Raw genomic sequence first — 24,367 nt, forward strand, 5'->3', positions numbered from 1 at the left:
TAAGACAGCAGCCACTGGAGCCTGTCCTTCCTCCAGCATGGCCTCATTTTTTACTAATGACATCTGCAGTGGCCCAGTTTCCAAACAAGGTCACATCCTGATGTGCTGGGGGGTTAGGACTTCAGTGTAGCAATGGCACTGTGTGTGTGTCCCCAACCCATGGTAGTAACTGATATTTTACTTGGATTTCTTGTCAAAATACCCCTGGCCATTTGAACAACTGTCATGGAAGGAATGTTGTTTACCACAAACCCCATCTTTACTCTCCGTTTCCAATGACTGTGCCATACATATTATAGGCTGGGTACCATTGAAGGGTGAGGGAGGACATTAGTGAACAGAGGTGAGAGTGCCACTCTCCTGCCACCCTCACAGAAGCGCAATGGCAAGGAGCACCTTAGCCTTCCATCTGCCCTGCAGGCTCTACTCTGGCCTCCTGGGTCACTAGCATGGCAGCAAATCCTGTGAGGTGAGCACAGTCACTCCATTATCATCGTGCAGAGGAGGAAAGCAAGGCAAAGTCAAGGTGGCAGCAACAGCTGGACAGTGTCTGACCTCAACTAAGTCAGTTCGCTGTAAGGCCTGTACTGCACAATCCAAAACCAGGGTATCAGGAGAGAGGGGCAAGGAAGGGAGAGGTGTGGGCATGGATACTACGGGTGTCTCTTACTAGGACACCAAACACATCGGGCCTACCCATAGGACCTGTTTAAACCTACTTTCCTCAGTAAAGGGCCTTGTCTCCAGTTTGTAGGGGGAGGGTCATAAATTAGGGCATCCGTACAACTAAGTCCTAAATAAACACTAGCTAGTTCCAGAATGTTTTAACCACCCTAAAAAGAACCCTGGGCCCATTAAGCACTCACACGTCCATTCTCCTTCCCTGTACCTGGCAGCTGGCTATCTGCTTTCTGTCTTTCGGGACCTGTCCAGTCTTGATGACTCACACAGAATCGTATTGTCATGTAGTACACGCACTACATGGCCTTTTCTGCTATTGTTCACACAGCTCAAGGTGCACAGAGCCATCTGTTTTCCTCCATACTGGAGATTGAACCCAGGACTCTGGGTATACTAGAAAGCTAGGGCCATACTCTCTCAGTAGCCAGAGTCACAAATAACCAGGACCCTTGGGACTTCGCACCAGGTCAGACTGCTGCTGTTGTGTGGCTGCTCCCATGTGCACCCCCTGGCCAAGTAAGTACAGAGCACCTGAAGTGCCAGGCACTGCTTAGGAATATTCCTCAGTCTGACTTGTCCATAAGGGAAATCTGTGTGGATACTGAACCCAGAGTTGTAGACGATACCCAGTAAGCTTGAAAAGTAACCAAGCAAATGGTTTCCCTTTTGGGGTGGGGACAGAACCGTTCTCTCCACACAGACTTCCAAGAGGGCTTGAGGAGGCTAAGGTGCAAAAATGCCTGGTTCTCTGGCGGGGAAACGCCAAGGATTCCCAAGTGCCCAGGCAGAGCAGCCATAGGCACTTGCCACCAGGCCAGGCCATGTTTCTGAGCTTGTGAATGGTGATGCTGCCATCTGCTGGCGAATCAGAAACTTGCAGGAAAAGCAGCCAAGGCAGAAGAGCACCAGCTAGCTCTCAGTCAGAGACACCATCAAGCTGAAAGAACGGATGCTGGACCAGACATTTACACAGGCATTCAGAACGCTGGTACCGACAGCAATTTTTGGTTCGTTTTTCATAGTTTATTTTTTTCAGCATCATTTACACATCATAAAACTTACATATGGCAAGTACACAACTAGTGATTTTTTTTTTTAAATAAACTTATTTTGCAGTGATGGCAAAGGGAGTTATATGGTGGACCCTAAGAGTCTCACCCCTGGCACACATGTCCTTTTACAGAGGTTTTGACAGGGAACTATGTCAGTGACAATTTATGACAGAATAAGGTCACTGGGAAAGATGTGACTAAATACACATCTGAGGAAAGTATTTGTGAGGAGCTAAACCCACTAAGAAAACAGTGCTACCTTGCTGGGGCACTGAAGCAGTTGATATAATACAGCGCAGGGCAGGGGGTCTCACCAAGCCCTAGCTATTGGACTTCTTTAACCTTCTCTGGATGTGTACAGATGAGTGTTGTGCCTGTGGAGGCCAGAGGAGGGCGTTAGATACCCTGGAGCTAGAGTCAAAGGTGGTTTTGAACATCCCAATGCAGAGCTGAACTGAACTGGGGTCATATAACTCCAGAGAGTTCTGAGAGGTCCAGGAAAAGGGGTCTTGGTCTAACAGACCTGTAGTCAGTAGTCCCGGGATATAGGGAGTAGACGAAGAAGAAGGGGAGAGATCCGGGGCCTGGACTCTGGGACGTTTAATGTTCAGATGTAGACTGGAGTCAGCAAGGATGAATTCTGAGTCTGAGCCAGTCACTGGAGAAAGGAGTAGACCTAGAGAGAAAGGGGGCTATACTGCTCAGAGCTGCCCAAGTTGGGGATTTAAGAATCTGTGAATGCAATGGAGAGGTCACTGAGGAAAAACATCTGAGTGAAGTACTGGGACTAAGCTCTGAATGACGGGCTCAAAGGAAAATCAGAGGATCTATCTAGGGGGCCATATCCCAGTGAAAAAGCCTCACAAAGCACCCACCCACTGGCCAAGTAAGTACTGAGTGCCTGCCAGAACCTTCGTGGAACATTCCCAGGCTTACATCCCTGCAAGGAGACCAAAGGCCTGCACAGTGGCTTTCTGCATTCTATAGCAATGACATCGAGGGAAGTGGGCAGGGGAGGGGGCTGCAGTTGAACTGGGCACAGTCACCAGGTGTAGACATGGGATCGGGAGTTGGAGGAAAGTTCCTGTTTGCTTCTGCGTTCTCAGAACCACAGCAAGACCCCAGGTGGGATGAGGGGAGAGCTGCGAGAGCCCAAGGAGCTGGAAGAGAGTGGCATGAAGGGCAGTACATGGTGGCTGTGAGAGGGGTGAGGGCTCAGTGGAAGTGTGGTCTGGAGACCAAAGGGCCACTTGTTACTGGCCGGGTACACAGAGGACAGAGATGGGTTGTCCATCAGTGTGATGGATGACCTGGTGGGGGAGTTGTGATACTCGGACTATGGGATGTAGCCTGGCTAACAGTAACAGATGTTAGGATGAGGTGAGGGACCAAGGGCAGATATGACCCATGAAGGTGAGGAGCTACTGGAATGAGAAACAGTTGAGCCAGTGGGAGATGGGAGGAGTGGGAAGGGGCTAACATCCACTGGCAACCATCACATCCCAAGTTCAATGCAGGCACCGGTTATTCAAGGTACCCACACTTTGGCACACCCTTGGACAGGATGTTCAACCCTCATGAAGGTCTGGTTCTGCCTGCTGTGCCAGCCTTGGGGGATGGACCATGGTGTACTGAGTGACTAGGAAACTGGGAGGGGAACCTGATGTCACTCAGTCGACAGTTCTCTGGGCCTGGCTATTCTGTGTGGAATCCTCCCGTCCTTGGCAGGTTCTCTCATCAGGTACACTGCTTTTCTGAGTTGGAGTTGCTGGAGGTTGTCCTCAAATAGTCCCATAGGTAATCTACAGTGTGCTACAAGGTAGCCATTCTCATGTTTGCTTAGACATTCTAGAGACAGTACTATGGACATCATAGGAGCCCCCAGGCCTGAGGGACTAAGTAAACTCAGCCAGGGAGCTCTATTAAAGGCAGAAGGTGACTGGGACTTCCCAGTGGGTGCTAGACTACTTCAGGCCTATAAGGGCTCATCTTATTCTCAGCCAGCCAGTCTAAAAATCCTGGGTGGCCAAGAAGTTGGCTAAGGCCTACCCAGAAGTGGCTGCCAGGTCAGGCTGCTCAGAAAACTCTGAGGCCTCCACTGCAGGCTGGTAACATGACTGGACTCCAGGCTTATAGCCAGGTCAGTGACACATTTTTGGGTGGTGCTGAGGCTCAAACCCAGGTTCTTCTGCATTGATATGTGGTTTTATAGTATTAAGGTCTTAAGATTAATAATGCTTGGAAACTGAGCATGGTGGCACATGCCTTTAATTCCAGCACTCAAGAGGCAGACACAGGTGGATCTCTGTGAGTTCAAGGTCAGCCTGGTTTCCTTAGACAGTTCAAGGCTAGCTAGGGCTACATGATGAGACCCTGAAAAAAAAAGTATAGTACTGGAAAAATTTACAAAATATAAAACATTATATGAAAAAGCTAGCTCATTTATTCAAATTAAATTATAAGTTTAATATACAAATAGAATCTGTATAAATATTTTAAAATATAAGATACTAAAATCTTCTATCATATAAAAATGTAAAAATATCTATATTTTATGTATACAGATGTCATAACAGGACCAAATGTACAGTAGCTGACATTAGGTGCACTGTTGCACTAATGTGAATCAGCTGTTCTCACCCTTGACTGCTGCGTAGACATAGACAGCCCTATGCAGTCGGCCTCCCTGGGACCAGCAGGGGCAAGCAGGCCTTTCTCCCACTCCCTGGGTTCTGCAGAGCTGGGCTGGGCAGGAGGGACGGTTCTCTCTAGTGTTACAAGACCTCACTGCTCCAGCTCATGTTCATTCTGCAGCGTCTTCATTGCCAGCCCCCAGAGAGTCATACTGGAGAAAAACTGTCCCTCAGAGTTCCTGTAGGTCACTGAAGGTGCCCGGCTGCCCAGTGACTCAGTGCAGTGGTTGTCCAGAGTGGCCAGGGAAGAGCGGGACACAGCCATGCCATCGGCCTGTGGCTGCTCCACACCTGCTGAGGGCTCCACATCTGAGTATGCGTAGGCCTGCGGCTGGCTCTGCAACTCCGGTGGCTTGGCCAGCTTAGAAGGTTCCAGGCTCAGTCTGTCCTGGTCACTCATGCTAGGAGGGCGAAGCATGGAGCGTAACTTACAGTAGGAGCCAGTACAATGACCATCGAATCCTGCCACAGAACTTTCCACGGGCTGCACAGGGAGCTTGACAGACATAGGCATCAGTGTGACAGACACATCCTGGGAGAAGGAGTCCGAGCTCTGAGACCTGTCCAGGTCAGAGGGCTCAATGGGCCGGCTCAGCTCACCCAGCACAACGGGGCTCCTGGCATCAGCTCTGCCGTGCATCCTCTTGTGCCGCCGCAACACAGCCGAGCGTGTGAAACACTTGCTGCAGACCTCACAGCTGTACGGCTTCTCCCCAGTGTGAGTACGCACGTGCCTGCGCAGGTCTCCTGAGCCCCCAAAGCACTTCCCTGCAGAGAAGGGCTAGTTTAGAAGTGGAAGGACCCCCTCCTTCTGAACAGCCAATCTAAGGGAAGCTGGAGGGGAAGGCACCCTCACTTTGAATGAGATCCCTCTCCAATGGGCCCTTGCAGCTGGAGACTCAGCACAAGTCCTCTGGGCCTCAGTGCTAGGGCCTGCCCAGGCAGCCAGCAGCTGCTCCCCTCAACAGCAGTCCTCCTGAGCGATGCTGCTGTCATCTAGCCCGTGATGGTCCCTGATGCTCCTCTGGGAGGATAGTATTTAGTGAGGATGTGGAACCTTTTGGAGAGAGGGCCCAGCTAGTGAAAGGGAGTCACTAGGACTAGACCTCTGATGGAAACCATAAGCCCAAAACAAGCCTTTCCCCTCTAGCTTCTGTCTGGAACGGTGGGGTGTAGGCAGTGGTAGTGCAGCATGGACAGGTAGCCTAGAAAGCCTACCACCCCTTTCCTGACATCTGTGCAGGAAGCTTGTACCAAAGACATGTACATACTTGTCTGCCCTTCAGCCTGCTTCCTTGTGAGGAGCAGAACTCAGGAAATAACTGCAAAGGTCTTCAGTGAGAGCTCCCTGAAAGGAAACACCCCGTGCATACTGGACACACGGACAGCTTCTCCCTGACTAAATGCCGCACACCACTGCTTTGATTCTGCAGCCATGGGGGCCGTGTAAAGCAGTAGGAGCAGGTGGGATGGGGGCACAAAGACGAATGCCATTGAACCAACAGATAGGGCTCTCCAAGAAAGGAAACTCCGAGTACCTCCATCTACAACCTGAGCCAGCACCCACTAACAGCTCATGTTAGCCCAGTGTCAGGTGCAGAGTTTTCATATAACATCAGTCAGGCATCTTCACAGCTTTACACGTCATCTTGGTAATGTGTCTGTGGGAGTCTGCGGCTTTAGGGTCCCAGCTCCTCGTTTACTACTGTGCGACCTAGCTGCCTTCTGCTCCCGACCATCCATCTCTGGGCATAAGTAGATCCTCTGCCTTCCACTGTACCACTAACTCTCAGCTGGGACTTGTGGGCAGCTGCCACCCCCATCTGTAGGGTCCCTAGTGCACACATACTTTAGCCATATGGAGTCACCATGAAAAGAAGAGTGAGACCTGACCTCATAGTTATCAGGCTGTGTGCCGTTGGCTAGGTCTGTCAGAAAAGAGATGGGAGGGAAGTCCTGAGCTGTCAGATGCCAACTGCAGCCCCAGCCCTCAGTAGAAGCTAATCCAGGTGCATTCTGAACAGACCACCATAAAGACAGTTCACTCAGCCATCACAGCTCTGCCAGCACACACAATGGGTACATGGGCACATGCCTTCCTCAGGTTCCTGGGGGTGTATGACTCTTGATTCCATGTAATCACAAGCTACATACAGGTGCTCAATTCCTGGTCTTCATATGTGCACTTGGTTTTGTGTGTCAACTTGACACAGGTTTGAGTTATCACAGAGAAAGGAGCTTTGATTGGGGAAATGCTTCCACGAGATCCAGCTTGGGGCATTTTCTCAATTAGTGATCAAGGGGGAAAGGCCCCTTGTGGGTGGTGCCATCCCTGGGCTGGTAGTTTCAGGTTCTATAAGAAAGCAAGCTGAGCAAGCCAGGGGAAGCAAGCCAGTAACCAGCACTCCTCCATGGCTTCTGCATCAGCTCCTGCCTCCAGGTTCCTACCCTGAGTTCCAGTCCTGACTTCTTTGGTGATGAACAGCAGTGTGGAAGTGTAGGCTGAATAAGCCCTTTCCTCCCTATCTTGCCTCTTGGTCATGATGTTTGTGCAGGAATAGAAAGCCATGCACCAAGGTACCCGAGGTGGAGAGCTGCCTGCTCTTCCTTTACCACCCGTGGCCTCACTGAGGCCTACCCAGGCCAGCTGCCTTCTGATCTATGACTGAGATGCATGCCCTTAGTTCCCAAAGTGTGCTCCTACACTCTACCCTCCCACTGGGGCTGCCAGCTCTGGGTGATGGGGCTTGAAGTCACTTTGTACCTGGGCATCAGGGTCAGTTCCTGATGCTTACAGACACAGAGTCTGGTATGTGGCATTATTCCCATGAGGAAGCAAAGGAACTACCACTTTCACCCGCACTGTGAGAGAACAGTGACTTATGGCGGCCAGCAGCAGGGTGGGCACGTCCACCTCACACAGGACGAGGCCAGACTCACCACAGGCAGGGCAGCTGTATGGCCGCTCCCCCGTGTGCCGCACGCGGTGCTTCACCAGCTTCCTCTGCATGTTAAAGGACTTCCCACACTCGTCACAGGTAAACACCTTGTCAGCCGTGTGCGTCTTTTTGTGCTCTTTCAAATTGCTGAAATTGCTGAACCCTAGACAGAGCACAGCAGGGTTAGGCAGGCACTCAGGAGCTGTAGCAGTGGCCCTGAGAACAGAGGAAGCGCTCACACAGCAGTACCTCGGCCGCACGTGTCACACAAGTGTGGCTTCTCTCCAGAGTGAATGATGATGTGGCGCTGGACATCACCAGAGGCTGCAAACCTGAAAGGAAATGTAAAGTCCTGTCAGGAACCTGGTGACACTGACAGCTGGCGTCACTTGCTTTGACTAGTTGGATGTGGTTGCTTTATGTGTAAACGCATTTCCATGTCTTTGTTTCAGGGAAAGCAGAAAATGATGCCAGCATTTGGTTTTAAGGCACTTGCTGCTTGCTTCCTCACACTCTTTACAGTTTCCAACAGCACAAGACCAAAAAGCCAACACTTCAGTGAGACAGACTCTTTCCTTAAAAAAATGAATTCATTAATTGGTGCATGTGTATGTGCACTGCAGCATGCGAGTGGAGACCAGAGGGCGACCTGGGGAATTAGTTCTCTCCTTCCACTGTATGGGGCTCAGGGACTAACTCAGGTCACCAAGCTTGCCTACCAACTGCCTTTACACTGAGCCTCCCCACTGGCAAGCTCACAGTCCAGAGGAATGTAAGCCCTGTGGTGCTGACGTCCTGCTGGATTTGTGGGTTGGTGGGAAAACACCCCATGTGGTATGGCAGCTCAAGGCACACAGTGAAGAGCACAGGGTGAGCTCTGCATGGTCTTGGCATTGAAGCCAGCTTTGCACATCCTAGGGTGAAATACACAGGCTTCAGGTTCCCCCTGCATCCATCTGAGAAAATGAGCTGCTCCCTTTGACTGAGGACTTAGACACATCCATCCTAAGAGGGACAGAGATGGGGATGAAAAAGGAACCAGTGTTCACTGAGCAGCTACCTGTCACTTTCCATAATTGTCTCCAGCTACCAGGAAACCCTTTCCCCCTGTCACCTGTGTTTCTGGATGGGAAACACAGTGAGTGAAGAAATTGTCATCATCAGGATGGCAGGCAGCAAGCACCTCTTCACCCATGATGAAAGTCTACTCTTTCCTGGTTGCCCCACCCCCACCCAGGGATGACTGGTGGGTTGTTCCAAGGCAGGCGAGGCACAGAAAAGATTTTACATGGAATCCCCAGGTCCTAATTTTAAACACTGCAAACTACACTCAGGAGCCCATGGGAAGCAACAGTATGTGGGGCCATTGTCTGTGCTGCTGGGCCCTTGCCATGACCAGATGACTACCACCCAGAGCTTGGCTTTATGGTCAGGTAGCTGCAACACAAGGGAGCTGTGGTCAGCACGGCAGCCTTTGATGTGTTCCATTTTCCTTCAATGCAGAGGCAGGCCATGCTCCCCAAACCTGTTTGAGGCTTGTTTCCCACTCTGCTATGCTCACAGCATGTGCTGTGGGATGTGTTTGAAGACTCCGACTTCTGAATACTCATGTGTCCATCTTGTGGAGGGTAGAGAATCTGAGCGACTGACGTTTCTGTTCCCCTCACAGCACTGAGATAGCTGATGCTGGGTGAATGAATAACTAAATGGTGGAAGCCAGATGTGGAGCAATGGACGTGCCTACAGCTTGTGAGGCCTCTGGTCAAGGCCTGCAATTTTAGTACAGTGGCAGGATGGTGGAGGAAGAAGCTCCTGGCCTTTCATCAAGCAAGGGGATAGAGGGCTGAGGCTGCAGTCGTCACACAGGAGGGATGGACAAGCTCCTTGCCTACCCAATGCCCTGTGAAGGAGTTATTGCACAGGCATCTGCCCACCCAAAGAGGCTGATTCTCTGTTGCCATGCCAACATTCAGTTTTCAGGTCAAAACTCACCCAGCAAGGCTGAGTGTCATCGATTCTGTCCGGAAGTCAACAGCCTGGTGTGTTAACACTGCTTAGGTACCTTCTGTCGCCTTCTCTCTAGAAGTCTAGTTCCTCAGGCTGCAGGCACTGTTTCCCCTGACTAGACGGTCTCCTCCTTGGAGATACTTTCAGAATGAACACTTGGCATAGGCTAATCTGTTTCCTGTAAATTGGCTTTCCTTCCTGGGGCCTTGGCCTAGATTTTCATGCTTGCAGTTAAATTTTCTTCCTACTCTCACCCTGTTGCAGAGTGAACGCACTTGTGCTCCGCCATGGCTGCGTGAGCCCTGGTGGCCAATGTCATGACACTGGACAAAGACACTTGGACCACCCACAGTCCTCACACATGCCCCCCCCCCCAACTCAGCACTGACCTCTTTCCACAGATTTCACAGATGTATGGCTTCTCCCCAGAGTGCCGGCGTAAGTGAGTCTGAAGGTTGCCTGCCTACGAGAGGGCAAGAAACACATCAGTAAGGAAGGACCGAAAAACTGCTCAAAGGAGCAGTGACAGACTTAGTAGGTTGCACCCGCCATAAAGGGCAGCCAGGAAGCTGTGTCCAAGGTCAAGGGCAGCCACCTGCTGTACAAGGAGCCCCAGCTGTGGCCTCACACTGGTGTCCACTTTGTGATGCCTCCCTTGTAAAGGGCAGGCTACTCTGGGAAGGCACTTGGGTTCCCAGGCCCAATCTTCAGCAGACCTTGATATAGTTAAATTAGGGCCATCTGGAGAATCTAGCACTTAGGGGGCTTATCTCATTACTTCTTTCAACAACATATGCATTTGTATAAAAGCAGCAAAAGATGTTTCCAGAGAGTGTATCCTCTCACAGCAAGACTGGCTCTGCCTGGCCAGCTTTTCATTTTTTTACCTCTGTGCAAGAGTGCATCTCAGGAGAACCACGGTAGCACTGCAGGGTCTCTGCATCCTAGTCTGTTAAGCTAGCAGGGTTTTGCCTATAGATTTCCATACACTTACAAGTATGAAGTCAGAAAATTACCTAGAACAGTGAAAGCGGAGCTGCAAACGCTTCCCATATTACAAACACCACTTGGAAATGTTCCAAACTAGGGTTGAGAGGCAAAGCCTTCCCTCACTATACCCGAACAGCTCAAGCTGTTGGTGTCCTCCTGCCAAACAAGCCCTCAGTGACAAACAAAGATGCCCAAGTGCCATACTGCAGTGCACAACAGAGTCAGAAGCTAGCTGGTAAACTCTCTTTTTTATCTCTGCAAGCAGCCTTAAGAAAAAATGCAGACACAGTTCTGGTTATAGTCTATCTGTGAGTAAAAGCTCACAAATACAAAAGACTCTGCGTGTGGACTCTGATGCCGGGGAGCCTCAGCTGCACACTATCTTCAGAATTGTGATAAACACAGCTGAGAGAAAACTGGGATTTTTCAATAATCAGACGGATTTTGGCAGACACTAGTAAACAGCCTGCTTTTAATATAGAAACCTTTAATAACAAGATCACCGCAAATATCAATAGCAAAATCCACATGCTAAAATTCTAACTAGGCCCTTATACCCAGTGACAATTGGTATTCTATTTTTCCATCTAAAAGCTGAGATTTGGCAACTAGAACAGCTGCCCCGGGCCATAGCTGGGCTGGATATGAGTGAGTCTTCTCTGCTTTTGCAAATAAGAAGAAACTGTCCTGAACGTCAACACAAAACTCACTTTGCCACCTGGGACACTGCTCCTTGGAGAGCAGGATTTCAAATACTAATTGCTTTCGTCAGCAACATCCACATTTCCGAAAAACCAATGTCATACACCAACACAACACTCAGCATGCCACCTGCTCTCTCACGCGAGTAGCTCAATAGAGATGTACTGTGATGAAACACAGTCTGAGCCGTGTATAAGTAGAACCCTGCCACACACATTCATGTCCCACGTGCTCAATGTATTACTTATTTCAAAGCAAATCTAACCCAACGCTTCTCTGACGTACTGTGTGACAAACAGTACTATAAGAACGTGGTAGGACAGGCCTGAAGACAACCATGAGTGTGAGGTAAGCCAGAGATACTGGCAAGTACCAGGGCAGCCAGAACCACATAGGGAGACTGTCATAAAATAAAATAAAACAAAATAACAAAAGAAAGCAACAGCAAAAAAAACTTTAACATGTCTTTACTAATTAGCATGAAAATATAAACTAAAATAAGCATCTTTTCCCAGGTACAGGAGCACATACTGAAGTGACAAACTCTTCAACGTAAATAAAACCGATGGAATGATTTGAACAACAACAAATAAAAAACCCAAACTGTTTGCATTTAAGTAACTTGTACAGATGACCCAAGAGACTGGGCCCTGAGGCGTCAATCCATACTTTTTATTTTTAATAGACTGTAGCCACACTATTGGAATCCAAAATGAATGCACAGATCACATCTTTAAAAAAAAATTAAAAATCTGCAATTTCATTTACAGAAACCATGCCAAGCAGTGATGATAACGTTATGAACAGAGCTCTGTGCACTGGCTGCACACAGTGCTTAACCCAAGGCTTACAGAGCTGGACTGCATTTTACAGAGAAGTCAGCTGAAGCTCTGAGAGCCTGGGAGAGCTAATTCACCTGGTGCTGGTGCTGCTGTTTGTTTCCTGAGACTTGGTCTCCTATGTTGCCCTGGTTGTCCTGAAACTTACTCTGTAGACAAGACTGGCCTTAAATTCACAGATATGCCTGCCTCGGCCTTGGTCTCCTGAGTGCTGGGATTAAAGACATGTATCACGATGCTTGCCTAATTCAGGATTGTCTGCTGAGACTTCAAGACCTGTGTTAATAAAACTCTGCTGAAGATATTAGCAAAAAAGAATTTTGTTTCTTATCAATTTTAAGTTAAATCAGATTTTTAACAGAAAAATCTCACCAGAAAAAGTAACAAAATCTGGGGCCTAGGCTCAACAGTTAAAGGCACTTGTCTCCAATTCAATGCCCACATTCATGGTGGAAGGCGAGAACTGACTCCCCAGAGGTGTCTTCTGATCTCCACACACAGACTGAGGTCCCCAGTAAATAAATGCATAAAGTATATCTTATGGTACCATCTGAGTTTAACTCCTCTTACAATAAACTTTCTGATGTGGCCTCAAACCACATAGAGAAACCTGGCCTCCCTTGTGGGTCCACGGCAGCTGAGTAAGAGCCAGGGTCTTGCAAACTCCGAGACAGAAAGGCATCTCAGATATTACTCATCTCGTTGAGTTCCAAGTCTTTAGAATTTCACACAACAGCAAAATGAAAAGACACTAAAGACAAGCACACACGCTTTCCTGTTAATGTTATGAAATGATGTGACTGGATCCACCGAAGCCTGGGCCCCCATGTTAGCACTTTAGGACATGGTCGTGACAGTGTCCCCGATTTCCTGCACTTTCACCAAGGATGTGGTGAGTAGGTGCTCTGCCATTAGCCTGGCACCCAGGGCCCTGCTTCTGAACTGCCCCAGAGGGCTTCCTTAACATACAGCCACAAGGAAAGCCACTCCCATCTAGACAGCACTACCGGAAAACAGGGTCTTTTACCCAAGACTGCCCTCTGCCTCTTGGAATGTGGTACCATCTGATTAAAGGCTTGCTTCCTGTTTCCACCCCCAACCTCCCAGGGGCAGGGGAGGAAAAAACAGCTTTGCTCCTCTCCAGAGACAGCTGAGTCACCAGGCTTTCCCTGCCCCACTGTCGTGGATGTATTGGTGCCCTTGTGCACCACACAGGCAACACAGAACACAAGCCATGACCACTCTCTTAGAGACTGTAACGCTATAAACAGCTGAGCGTATCATCACCACAGTCCCAGATGATGCTGGCTGACTGCTACAGAGCCATCTGGCTCGTTAGTAAAGCTGTGGCTAAGGACAGACAGGCTAACCCTTCTACATAGCCAATCCTTAGGAAATAGGATCAGAGATTCCTACTGGGAGACTTTTTCAGACTTTCAAATTCTCCAAAGAAAAAGCCCTTAGGAACTTAGTAGTGCAGTGTACTCTGGAAGCTCAGGAAGGGCATCCCAATCCACTGTGAACACCACCATTCACTCCAGTCATTCCCAGAAGAAGTAGGAGGGTGAGCTATTAGCTCCTAGGTAGCCCCATGCAACAGACAGACAGACGGATGTACACTCGGCTGGGGGCCAGACAAGAGACTGTCCCAAAGTCATCATTCAGGGAAGAAGGGGCCACCCACAAGAAGATGCAGGAAGTCACAGAGAAGTAAGAGTGAATGAGTACACTAGACAGTGGGGGTGGGACCACCGGAAGAGGGAACTGACACCCTCACTGGACCCTGGAAGAGCTGGGAAGGGTGTGTAACAAAATGGCACTCACTGCTTCCATGCTCCGTGGGACTTCCTTCCTAATCCCCGCCTCATCAGCCCCTGCACTGTGACGGACTGGCCCAAAGCCATTTCGTGGCTGAGCAGAATCTCACAGTGCACCGCTATGGAGCTACTGCTCTGAGTAAGGAGAGCAGTGCTGGCTGGTTCCCCTGAAGAGTCCCACCCCTGAACGTGACCATGAACAGAGGGTACTCTAGTCCTATTTTAGAGGAAACAGCAACTGCTCAGAGCCAGATTATGATGCTGGGCACCTTCTGTGGAGGGGACATCTCCAAGTGCCAACATAGTACTTGCTACGGCAAGGCACAATAAATATGAGATAACTCCATGTGCCCAAAAGTCAGCTCAAAGGATGTAGTCAAAGTGGAGAACAAAAATGGCTTGGTCTTCTCTTGCCTAATATCCTGCCTATAGTCCCAAAGAGAGTAAATATTTGGCTTGAACCGAGCCCAGCAAACAGGCAAGCTCACTGTGGACCACTAGGAACGTCAAGACCCAATATGAGTGGAGAAAAGAGAAGGTGCTGTGAGATCTCCCACTCACAATAGCAGCACCTTCTAATGCACTGGGAATGTGTGTGCTGACCCAGCCCCAACTCTTTAAACTGCAGCTACCACCACAGGTTTCCCTTCTGAGGACTAAAGTGAGTCTAATTATTGGTAATAAAGTAAGCAATGAGGCTCAGACTTCCAATTATCAACAGTAAATAAGAGAATTCCCACCTGAGAGAAGTGTTTCCCACAAATGTTACATTCAAAAGGTTTCTCACCTGAAACAAAGCAAAATACAGCAAGCTGTCATCAGTACAAGAATTTGCACGGTCATTTCTGTTTAAAATGCTTGGCCTCCTGCATCTTCCCTTACCAAGCAATCATTCCACTCTTCAGTCTCCCTCTGTAGCCCCGGCTGACCTGGGACTCTCGGCACTTCCTGCCTCAGCCTCCTGAGTGCTGGGATTACAGGTAAGAGCCACCACACCCAGCCTGTGACATTGTTTACCTCCAAAGTGGGGCACAGGCACCTCTACTTCCACATACTTATCACCCGCCTGAAAGATGATAAGAATCAAATCTTTATACCTTCACCTAAAAGTCAAACTGTTCTCTAAATACAAACCTATGGTGAATTAAAAAGACTGCCCAGTTTCCTTTCATCACAAACCAAATGAGTTTTCTTGCTGCATTACTCTACTTGACCTTTGACTCCTACCAGAGTGGACAATCCCTTCACACCATGGGAGCTATGGACATTGGAACCCAAAGGATAGGCACAAGCAGCCTGAGGAACAGCCCTGTGCACTACTTCCCTGCCTTAGCTGGGACACAGAAGTGAACTTCACAGCAGAGAGGAGAGGTATGGCCTGCTGTGGTCTCCACACTGAGTGCAGTAACTCAATTACTGCAGTCTGAGACAGGACAGACTGAAGGACATAGAATGCTACAAGAAGCTGCAGCGGGATGGGGATCTGCTGGAAGGTACACTTTAAGGTGCCACTTTTTGTCTGGATGAGCCTAATAAACACACGTTGAACGCTCAAGAATTGTCATTTTCCCACTCTCCCCAATTCAAGTGCTACATTAAGATCCCCTTAAAAATAACACTGTTGTGCATACAGGGCCGTGACCTTGGCAATACCAAGTAGCAGCTTTCTGATCTTGCACTAAGCTAGTCTTTAGCCCTAGTCATGACCATGTAAGCCTGTGTTCTGCCTTCTTTCTGTAATTACTGGGGTTCAAGGTCCCACAAGAGAGATGAGCTTAAAAGAAAGAGAAGTCATGGATCACAAGAGAGCAAGGGTTTAACAAGCCTATTCCAATGGGAGCCCTTCTCACTGTTAATATTGAGGCTCGACAGAGCTTTTGTCCTATCGGCTGTGCCTGTCAACATATGCATATTAGAAATGAAACAGAAGGCATTCTGAAGACAGAGAAACACAGGTCTCATTGGCTACGGGGGGACATCATCACACACCATGTGGCCACTGGCAGCTTCCACAGCACGCCGAGGAGGAAGGAAGTGGCATCTGCACCAATCTGAGACAGCTCTGGCCTCTCTCACAGGTCCCTGGTGTCCAGGCCACGCTCTGCTGCCATCTCAATGCAGCACTTACGTCCGAGGAAGTGTCTCTGCCCTATGACTGTATCTGTCATTCACAGATGTTCTCCAGAATTAGCAATTTAATTTTGCTCCTTTAAAGCTACAACAGGTAAGTTTCTAAAAGAAAAATGAAATAAAACTGATAGTATTCCTCAGGCTGTAGGAAATTAAGCAAACAGAATGATTTAAATCAAGTTTTTTCATAGCAAGACTGAATGAGGACTGTCTTTACCTGGTCTCATTTTGAACTACTACTACTAATAGTTGTATGTGTGTGTTATATAAAAATAATGACAGCCTTTCCATTTGAATACACTGACAACTATAAAGGACTTTTTACACGAGCAAACCAGAAGTCCAAAGAGGCAAGAGAACAGCCTGTCAAGAAAGAAGCTGGCAGCTTACAAGCAGTTAATCTGAAGCATGCTGCTGTATGACACTGCTCATGCCTATGTCTTTTGGGGTGGGGTGAGGTATTTAAGACAGAGCCTCACTCTGTAGCTTGTTCTGGAATTCACTATGTAGACCAGGCTGTCCTCAGACTCACTAAAGATCTGCCTACCTCTGCTTCCCAAGTAGTGGGATTAAAGGTGTATGTACCTGGTTCATGGTTATGCCTAACTGTTACTAATTCATGTTGCACTAATAATTCTATCTCAGCCAGGGGAAGAGTGAGCTTTGGTATTACATAGTGTGGTGTGTATCATATTATACCTTTAAAAACTATTCGGGAAGACAATAGTATGAATTAAGATAAATGTTTGCAAGTTCAGTGTCTAAGGTGGAAGAATTTTCATTGAAATATCAGGTGGAGAGTAGGGCTAGGGCATAGCTCAGTGGCAGAGTTGTCCAGCATCCTTGTACCATAAAAACAAAAAATAAAGAAAAAAAAAATCAAGTAATTGATTCCTATGTAGTTAACTTCCTGCCTCCAAAATCCTAACTTCTCAAATTAAAATTCCTTCTAAGAGAAGTTTCAGAATGGCTCGAATTTAACTGTTACAGTTTACTATCCATCACCATTCTGCTGAGAAAATAAGCTCAGGGACCCTACAGAGGCAACTAACACCGTGTGTCTGTTTTAGAGTTAGCAGGCTGAGTGCAGACAGACGGAACTCACTACAGCAGCTTGATGATGCTCCCTGCACAGAACATATGCATACATCACCAAGAGGTGCAACAGAGGGCAGCTAGCACCCTGGAGCCTCGGCATAGACATCACTGGCTCCACCGAGGAGTCAAGTGTCTTACAGACAAAGCCTGGCCAGGGGACGAGCACCACTGCTTCCTCCTCTGTGCCTGTGGGCTCCTGGCAGTGTACCTGTATGAGACCGTTTGTGCAGCTCCAGATTGCTTGGGTGTTTAAAAGGCTTCCCACACAATTCACATGCATACTGTTTCTGGGACTGGAGAGCCTGGGACGGGTCTTCCCAGGAAGCTGGGGCTCCTGGCAGCTCCTCCTCACGGCTGCTCTCTGGACCCAGTTCTTCCCTCCCTTTCTCTTCAGCAGTCTGGCTTCCAGCTCTCTCCACTGCATCTTCCTTAGCAGCAGACTCCTCCCTCCTGGCCAAGCCATTATCTGGCTCAGGGTGTGAGGTGCACTCAGCCGACTGCTGTGACTTGAGAAAGTTTAGTTTCTTCAGGTGCATGGCCTTCTTCAGCCTCATCTGCTTGGCAGGGGGCTCAGAAAGGGGGTCTGCCTCAGAGTCATTGCCAGAGTTCCTGACAGGTGGAGCCACAAAGGTGGAAGGCAAGTGCTCTGGAGTCTCCAGGACAGCGGGACGGCCCTCCACAGGAGGCTGCGAGGCTGCTGCAGCGAGGTCTGTGGAGGCACTGTGAGTGAGCGGCTGTTGTGCGGCAGGCACCTGGTTGGGGCAGGCAGTTTGCTTGTAGTACTGCTTGCTGTACAATGTTCTGAGTTTGTAATAGTGGTTGGGCTGCTTGCAGGGCAGCTCTGGGCAGCTGCCGCCTGCAGCATCTGGTTTTGACACTTCCGTGGGACGACTGAAATCTGCCGATGGAGCACGAGGATTCACTTCAGCCGGGACTTTAGCCTGCGGGCCTTCCACAGGGCACTCCTGCAGCGAGGGAGGAGGGTAGTGCTCACTAACGGCGCAGGTGCCATCCAGAGCCACACTCTGCAGGGAGAAACCAGCAGCACAAGGCAAGCCTGGCAGCTGTGCTGCAGGGGCCGACTTCAGAAATGTGTGGCACAGATTCAGAACATTCTGCACTTGCAGACACTGCGCTGTGTCCAGCATCACCTGAATGTTGTCCTGGTTGAGGTCGAGGCGCGATGTGTACATGAAGTCCAGGATCTGCCCTATGCCACTGACGTTTGTAACGTCCAGGTGGAAAACGTCATTCTTCTGGCTGGAAGAGTTCTGAAAGAGGCTCCTGACAGAGAAAGAATGCTTTAGCTACTTTCACATTCTGCTAACTTCTTCTTTTAAAGTTCACACATGAATCTCCAAAAGATTATGTCTATGAACACTAAGGCTTTTGTCATGAGTATTTTTAATGTTTTATTTCTAAAGCTATTTCACTTTTACTGATTTTATTTTAGTTTTTTTTTTTTTTTGGATTTGTGTGTGTGAGTGTATGTGTGTTAGGTGCACATGAGCACATATGTGGAGGTAAGAGGAAAGTGTTGGACACTGCTCCTCAGGCACCAGCACTCTGTTTTAAGAAAATGAAATCTCTAACTGGCCCAGAGCTCGCACAGCAGGGAGGCTGGTTGGCCGCTGAGCCCGAGGGATCCATGTGTCTCCATCTCCCAGCTTTGGAATTTAAGCAGGTACCACCATGCCTGGATTTCTCATGTGAGTCCTGGGCATGAGACTCTGGTCTTCATGCAGGAACTCTACAGAACACGATCTGTATATATATTGAAATATAACCAGCCACATGTATCAATTATACACTGACATAGTACAGCAGAAAAAAAAAGGACTGTACATACTTCAGTGTTTCAGGTTTAGTCTGGCATGATCCATTTCACATCATATAACATAAAAATATTTATATACTTAGGTGCCTTAAAACCTTCTAAAGGTGAAGACAGACACATTAATCAAGTTATGTATATATCCACTATGTATCTGTAATTTGGCTGCTAAGGTTTTTTATTTTGGTTTGGTTTCTGTTGTTAGCTGGCCTACGACTTGCTATATAGAACGTGCTGGCCTAGAACTCACAGAGATCCACCTGCCTTTGCTTCACCAGTGCTTAGAGTACTACCATGCCCTTCTGGCTGCTTAGTTTTGCAGAGACTCAAAGGTCCATAAAGCAACAGGAAGAATTAATGAAGAATTGACTTAATGAAGAGAAAGGCACATGTGGCCCAAGCTCCTTGATGCAGTGTGGGTCGAATGCATAGGTGAGGAAACTGGTACCAAATACAAGTTAAGAAGATGACTTGGGTAAACTGTCTCACAAACCTGCTGCAGGTATTTTGCCAACAGTCACCTGTTCTCCCCATAGCCTTCGGGGTTTATGCCTGCTCAGCAATGCCAACATTACCATACCTAGGAAGAGAACTAACTGTCCAGGGACAGCAAAGCCCAAGAGTCTAGGATTGTTCTGCACAGGGACAAAAACTACCACCCACCCTAGTGAACTGATGTGTGGAACTGATGTGTGGAACAGTGCACACAGGAGCTTCATGCCGTGATGCGGTGTTATCAGGGCAAGACCAGGCCACTTCCCACACTCTGCTGACTACAGCAGGTAAGTGTGCACCAAGGAGAGACTTATTAACCAGAGAACTAACTTCTAAAGAACAGGCAACTGTATGAAGCTTTAGCTACACTGCAGCACAACTGCCTGCTGTTATCCAGTATGTATAAATAAATCACAGAAGCCAAAATAATGCCAGAGTAACTATGATGAGGTTAAACCAAAGATTTTCTTACAGCATTCAAATGAAAGACAAAAACTGAACCACATCCATTTAGAAAGGAGGGGAAGTGAGTAAGGAGGGAGGGTGGGAAGGAGTGGGAAAGCATACAGAACACTTTCCCCACGCATATTTCTTTCTCTTTCCACACAGAATCATCCCTCTGCCCTGCCGGGCCTGGAACTCTGAAGCCTGTTGCTATGGCCTCCCATATGCTGGGGTGAAAGATGTGCACAATGACAGCCAGCATCCTCCACTCTATGTCTAATGACAGTGAAATTCCTACCTCAGATTCAATTCCTCAATCATTTTATCTGGAAAGGAATTGAAATACAGAAAGAATACTGAAATTCTTTTCGGTCATCCCTAATATACGTTGGCTAAGAGTCTCTTCTCTTGCGAGTTACTCTGAACACAAAGTGATTCTAATTAAAGAAAAAAGAAAACCCATAAGCTGTCATTTTGTTAAACTTCAAAGTTAAGACAGAGCAGCCGTCCCCGAGGAAGCAGGCTCTCCTCAGCAGCAGAGGAGGGCAGTGTGAGGTGCTCAACAGAGCAGCCGTCCCCGAGGAAGCAGGCTCCCCTCAGCAGCAGAGGAGGGCAGTGTGAGGTGCTCACCTGAAATACTGGCTGAAGGCTGCCAGGACATTCTTGTGTGCTTTGAAGCAGACACCCCTCACCACCAGCATGCAGTCACAAAGCAGGCCCTGGATCCGCTGCTCTCGCAGCTGCTGCAGGAGGTGGCAGCTGTGAACAGCAACAGGGTCCATACTAGACCATGAGACCTACAGTGGAAAATACAAGAGAGTCTCAAGGACACCATCGGCACAAAGGGGACCCAAATGCAAACTGCCCTTGGTTCTCACCTTGTGCATCACCTAGCCCAGAGCTGTCCAGCTCAAACCTCTGTAAATATGGAAATGTCTCCCCTTAGTGAGCCATTATGGAAGCCATTAGCTATGTGAAACCCAAAGTGTGTAAGTGTGCTAATGTAGACTGCAGCAGTGATAATACTGTATGCATTCTTTTCTGGCCAGCTATGAATAAACCAAAATGAAAATCAATACATATACACAAACACGCATAGAAAAAAAGGCAACCAGCTGAGATCAAGCCTGTATTTATTAAACACTTTGTGGCGCTTAATCTTGACCTTCAACTTGGCGGAACTGTGAACCCTGAGGATGCACTCAGTGTCTGAGGGCACTTTCGGGAAGACCCACACTGAATGTGTGTGACACTATCCATGGGCTGGGGCCCCAGAATGAATAAAAAGCAGGGAGTGGCTGAGCAGCAGCATGTATCCTGCTGACTCCTGGCTGCAGATGTAATATGACCACCTGTCTCTCACTCCTCCCACCAAATCTCCCTTGCGATAATGGACTGCACCCTTCCACTACGAGCCCAAATAAACCCTTCCTTAGTTTGCTAGTATCAGAGATTTTGTTATAGCAGTAATGGAAGTAACAAATACACACCTATATAGGTCAGTGAATTCAAAACTAGAGAAAATTAAATGCCTATTTGGGCAGATAAGGTACAAACTAAGATAACTACCATCACCAGGCAGAGAGCAAAGCGATTAGACCTGCACCACGTCTGTTTAGGTATGCCTATATGCTTCTCACAGACAGAGGAAGCAAGAGAATGGAGAGTGCAGGATCCTGGGGTCTATGACCTGGAGGTGTGGGGGACCTCCAGGGCAGGAGTTCCAGAGTATGGCTGAGTAGCAGGTGGCATACCATGGAGGCAGAGGACAGGTCACCCTGAGTTTCACACCATCTGAAAACCCTGGCTCTAACTGGGAAGGAGACAAGAAGCTCCTGGGTGATACAGAAGATCTGGTCCTTCCTCATCCACCTCCTGAGTCACTACTGTGGGCTGCCCTCCAGGGCAGCAACAGTGAGTGCAGGTGTCCAGGAGGACAGTCCCAGGGAGTGCAGCATACCCGAATGGGACCATTGCAGCTAGACGTGGGGGTAGAGGGCGGCGTGGGAGGCACACAGCTGAGTCAGATGTGGCCCCTGGCATCCAAACACAGTGGAAGAGGAACGGGAGGAAACTGAGAATCTTAACAGCAATCTGGGGCAATAATCTGTAGAGGGCAAAAAAAAAAGGCCTCTCACAGTTAAGACTGGAGACTACAGGAAAGTTAAACACATAGCTTCTCTCTTCAATGGAATGAGGTGCTTAGCTGCTTTCCTGGAATGCTGGGGAATGAGGTTTGCCACCTGGTGATCCCTGGCTACCTGCTGAGCAGGCCCTGCCCATACCTTCCGGACTTGATGGTTAACTTCTGCCAGACCCTTTCCCCTTAAAGCCTTGAGCATTACTTGTAGGCCATAGAGCCCATCTTTGTGAGAGATGTCATTTGTACAAAAACAACAGCCTAGTGACTTCTGGGTCATCTTAGGGCCAGGCCAATCCTGACTCCTACAGACATTATGTTTACCTCATTATGTTCCAATCTCCCTAGATCCTAGATACTGGGCACTATTTCTAAATTAACAGTACCCATTCTTGTGAAAGAAGCCAGATATACTTTGTAAAGAATCTCAATGTAAACATGTCTTAAAATTGTTGTGCACTTGGGATTGATGTAACTGTTATCAGAACTACCCCCCCTCCCCATCCCAAAATTGTGCTGTGCTTAAATATGAGTAAAGTAAGATGACCTGGGTCAGACTCTGGAAGTCCTGGCCTGGCCCAGCTCTGGTTACACAAATTGAGCTGATGTGGCTCAATCACAAATTGAGCTGATGGAAATTTATTCTTACCGCACCGTGACTGTTCTCCCCTACTTGCTATAACTCCTGTGGGGACCCTCCCACACTAAATTATAGTTTGGATATGAAGTATTTCCAAAAAGATGATAAGAGTTCAAGACTTAGTCCTCAGTGCAGGAGGAGAGTTCAAATGTGAGGCTCACAAGGGCGTGGTTTTCCTCACTGGGATGAACCACTGACAAGTTCCCAGCTGAGTGAACTATTAGGGGGCTCAGCCTAGCCGGCAAACGCAACCGTCTTTACGTGGTAAAGACATGGCTCACATCTCCTTCGCTGATTGCTGTAGCTCGGACACCTGCAAGTGTCTGGCGCCTCACAGGTGCTCAGCGTGTAGTTTGAGAATAGAGCGACCCTGTGGAACTAGAGAACTGTATGGTTCCTTCTAGTTCTGTAAGCTAAAATTGAAACCAAGCATATGATAGTAGAAAGATCACTGTGAAAGACATCAAACAATGCAAATACCATGGTGAGAAAGGCAAGGAGAAGTGGGGGATGGGGAGGAGCTTGGATGATGTGAATGAAGAGGAGCCTCTCAAGGGAAGAGGAGCCACACCAGAATTTTAACCAAGAGGCTCCCACAGCAGAGTTCGGTGGGGTAATTCCGTCAGACAGTTAACACTGGTGGATGATTTGTGGGAGGTTTGCCGTGAAGCTGTTTATCTCAAGCTTTACAGGGGTCCTTAGGAGTTGTTAACTACTATGCCTATCTTTATGCCTTTTTCTGGATGTATGTGCAGACATATGTGCATGTTTTGTGTAGACAAGGGTGCATATGTGTGGAGGCCAGAAGCCAGCCTCAGGCATTTTTTGAGAAAGGGTCTCTTACTGAGGTGTGAGGCTCACTGATTTCAGGAATCCACCTATCTCCGCCTCCCCAGTGCTGGTTGTTACAAGGGCATGCCACCAAATGGGCTCTTTATGCATTCCGTTGCGTTTTCCAGAACCTCAGAATTTGAATACCTGTAGCAATTACACCCTTAAGAAGGCAACTGTATTTTAAAAAGAGCCTCTTAGGATGGGTTCTGTGGCAGAAATGCCAGAGCTGCAATGGCACAGAGGGAAGACTGTGTGGGGATACAACAAGAGTGACCACCTGTATGCCTGGACAGTCCTCTAAAGCAAGCAAACCCGATGACACATTCATGGCCGTCTGTCCTCTAAAAGTGTGAGAAACTAAAGCTCTCTCATCTGAACCACCTCATCTGTTGTCCCTTGCTTTAGGAGCCACAGCAAACAGGAGACCTCTCCGTTACCAACAAACGCCCACGCCTGAGTTGAGGTTTCTCACAATACTGTTCATAGCCTGCTGGACGTTCATTCAGTCATTTAAGCAACAGTGCCCACTAACGTATACCAGATGCTGTCTTTCCCGCAGATGCCCGCCCAGCACCTGCCGTGGTCCCGAGGAGTAGGCGCTGCAGTAATAGCATCCTACAGATGGAACACCATGGCACCTAGGATCACGCGGTGAGTGAGGCAGAGGGCGGCTTAGGGGCCCGGAGAAATAAGCGCCTCTCCTATCTCGGGGCGACGCAGACACCAAGAGCGGCGCAGACCGCATCAAGGGTGACTGCAGGAAGGAGGAGGCCCGGCTCCGGTGCCCGGAGCTTAGCTTTGTGCTCGGCCGAGCCCCATCACACGGCGCTGCGAGTAAGCCGCGCGCACCCTACCCGCGCCAACCCACGCGAGTCGAGTGTCCCGGGCCGCCTTACCCGCGGAGGCCGCTCTCGCCCAGCCGTCTCCCTGACACTCGTTCTTGTCACACTCTCGGTGTCAACTGCAGGACGGACTCCAACAGCCTCGGAACCATTCCGACAACGCCCCCTCAGCAGCTCATCGGCAACTTCC

At 48.7% G+C, this 24,367-nt stretch overlaps 1 protein-coding gene across 3 annotated transcripts; it reads right to left on the bottom strand.

Annotated features, from left to right (window-relative positions):
• Window positions 1-1,723: 1,723 nt before the first annotated feature.
• On the bottom strand, window positions 1,724-24,332 carry Zbtb49 (zinc finger and BTB domain containing 49). Of its 3 annotated transcripts, XM_021163553.3 has the most exons (8): window positions 24,232-24,332; window positions 20,352-20,518; window positions 17,157-18,232; window positions 14,461-14,507; window positions 9,762-9,835; window positions 7,615-7,697; window positions 7,367-7,528; window positions 1,724-5,194 (listed from the first exon to the last, which is right to left on the bottom strand). In XM_021163553.3, exons 2-8 carry the CDS (start codon window positions 20,501-20,503, stop codon window positions 4,518-4,520), a joined length of 2,271 nt encoding a protein of 756 aa, XP_021019212.1. In that variant the 5' UTR covers window positions 20,504-20,518; window positions 24,232-24,332; the 3' UTR covers window positions 1,724-4,517. The 3 variants fall into 3 exon arrangements, with proteins under 3 accessions (XP_021019212.1, XP_029333828.1, XP_085692782.1); XM_029477968.2 differs by lacking the exons at window positions 14,461-14,507; window positions 20,352-20,518; window positions 24,232-24,332 and having other exon boundaries at window positions 17,157-17,610; XM_085836656.1 differs by lacking the exons at window positions 9,762-9,835; window positions 20,352-20,518; window positions 24,232-24,332 and having other exon boundaries at window positions 17,157-17,610.
• Between the last annotated feature and the right edge of the window lie 35 nt (window positions 24,333-24,367).

Source organism: Mus caroli, unplaced genomic scaffold, assembly GCF_978045245.1.
Source record: "Mus caroli unplaced genomic scaffold, Mus_caroli_1 scaffold_4, whole genome shotgun sequence".
NCBI lineage: Eukaryota > Metazoa > Chordata > Mammalia > Rodentia > Muridae > Mus > Mus caroli.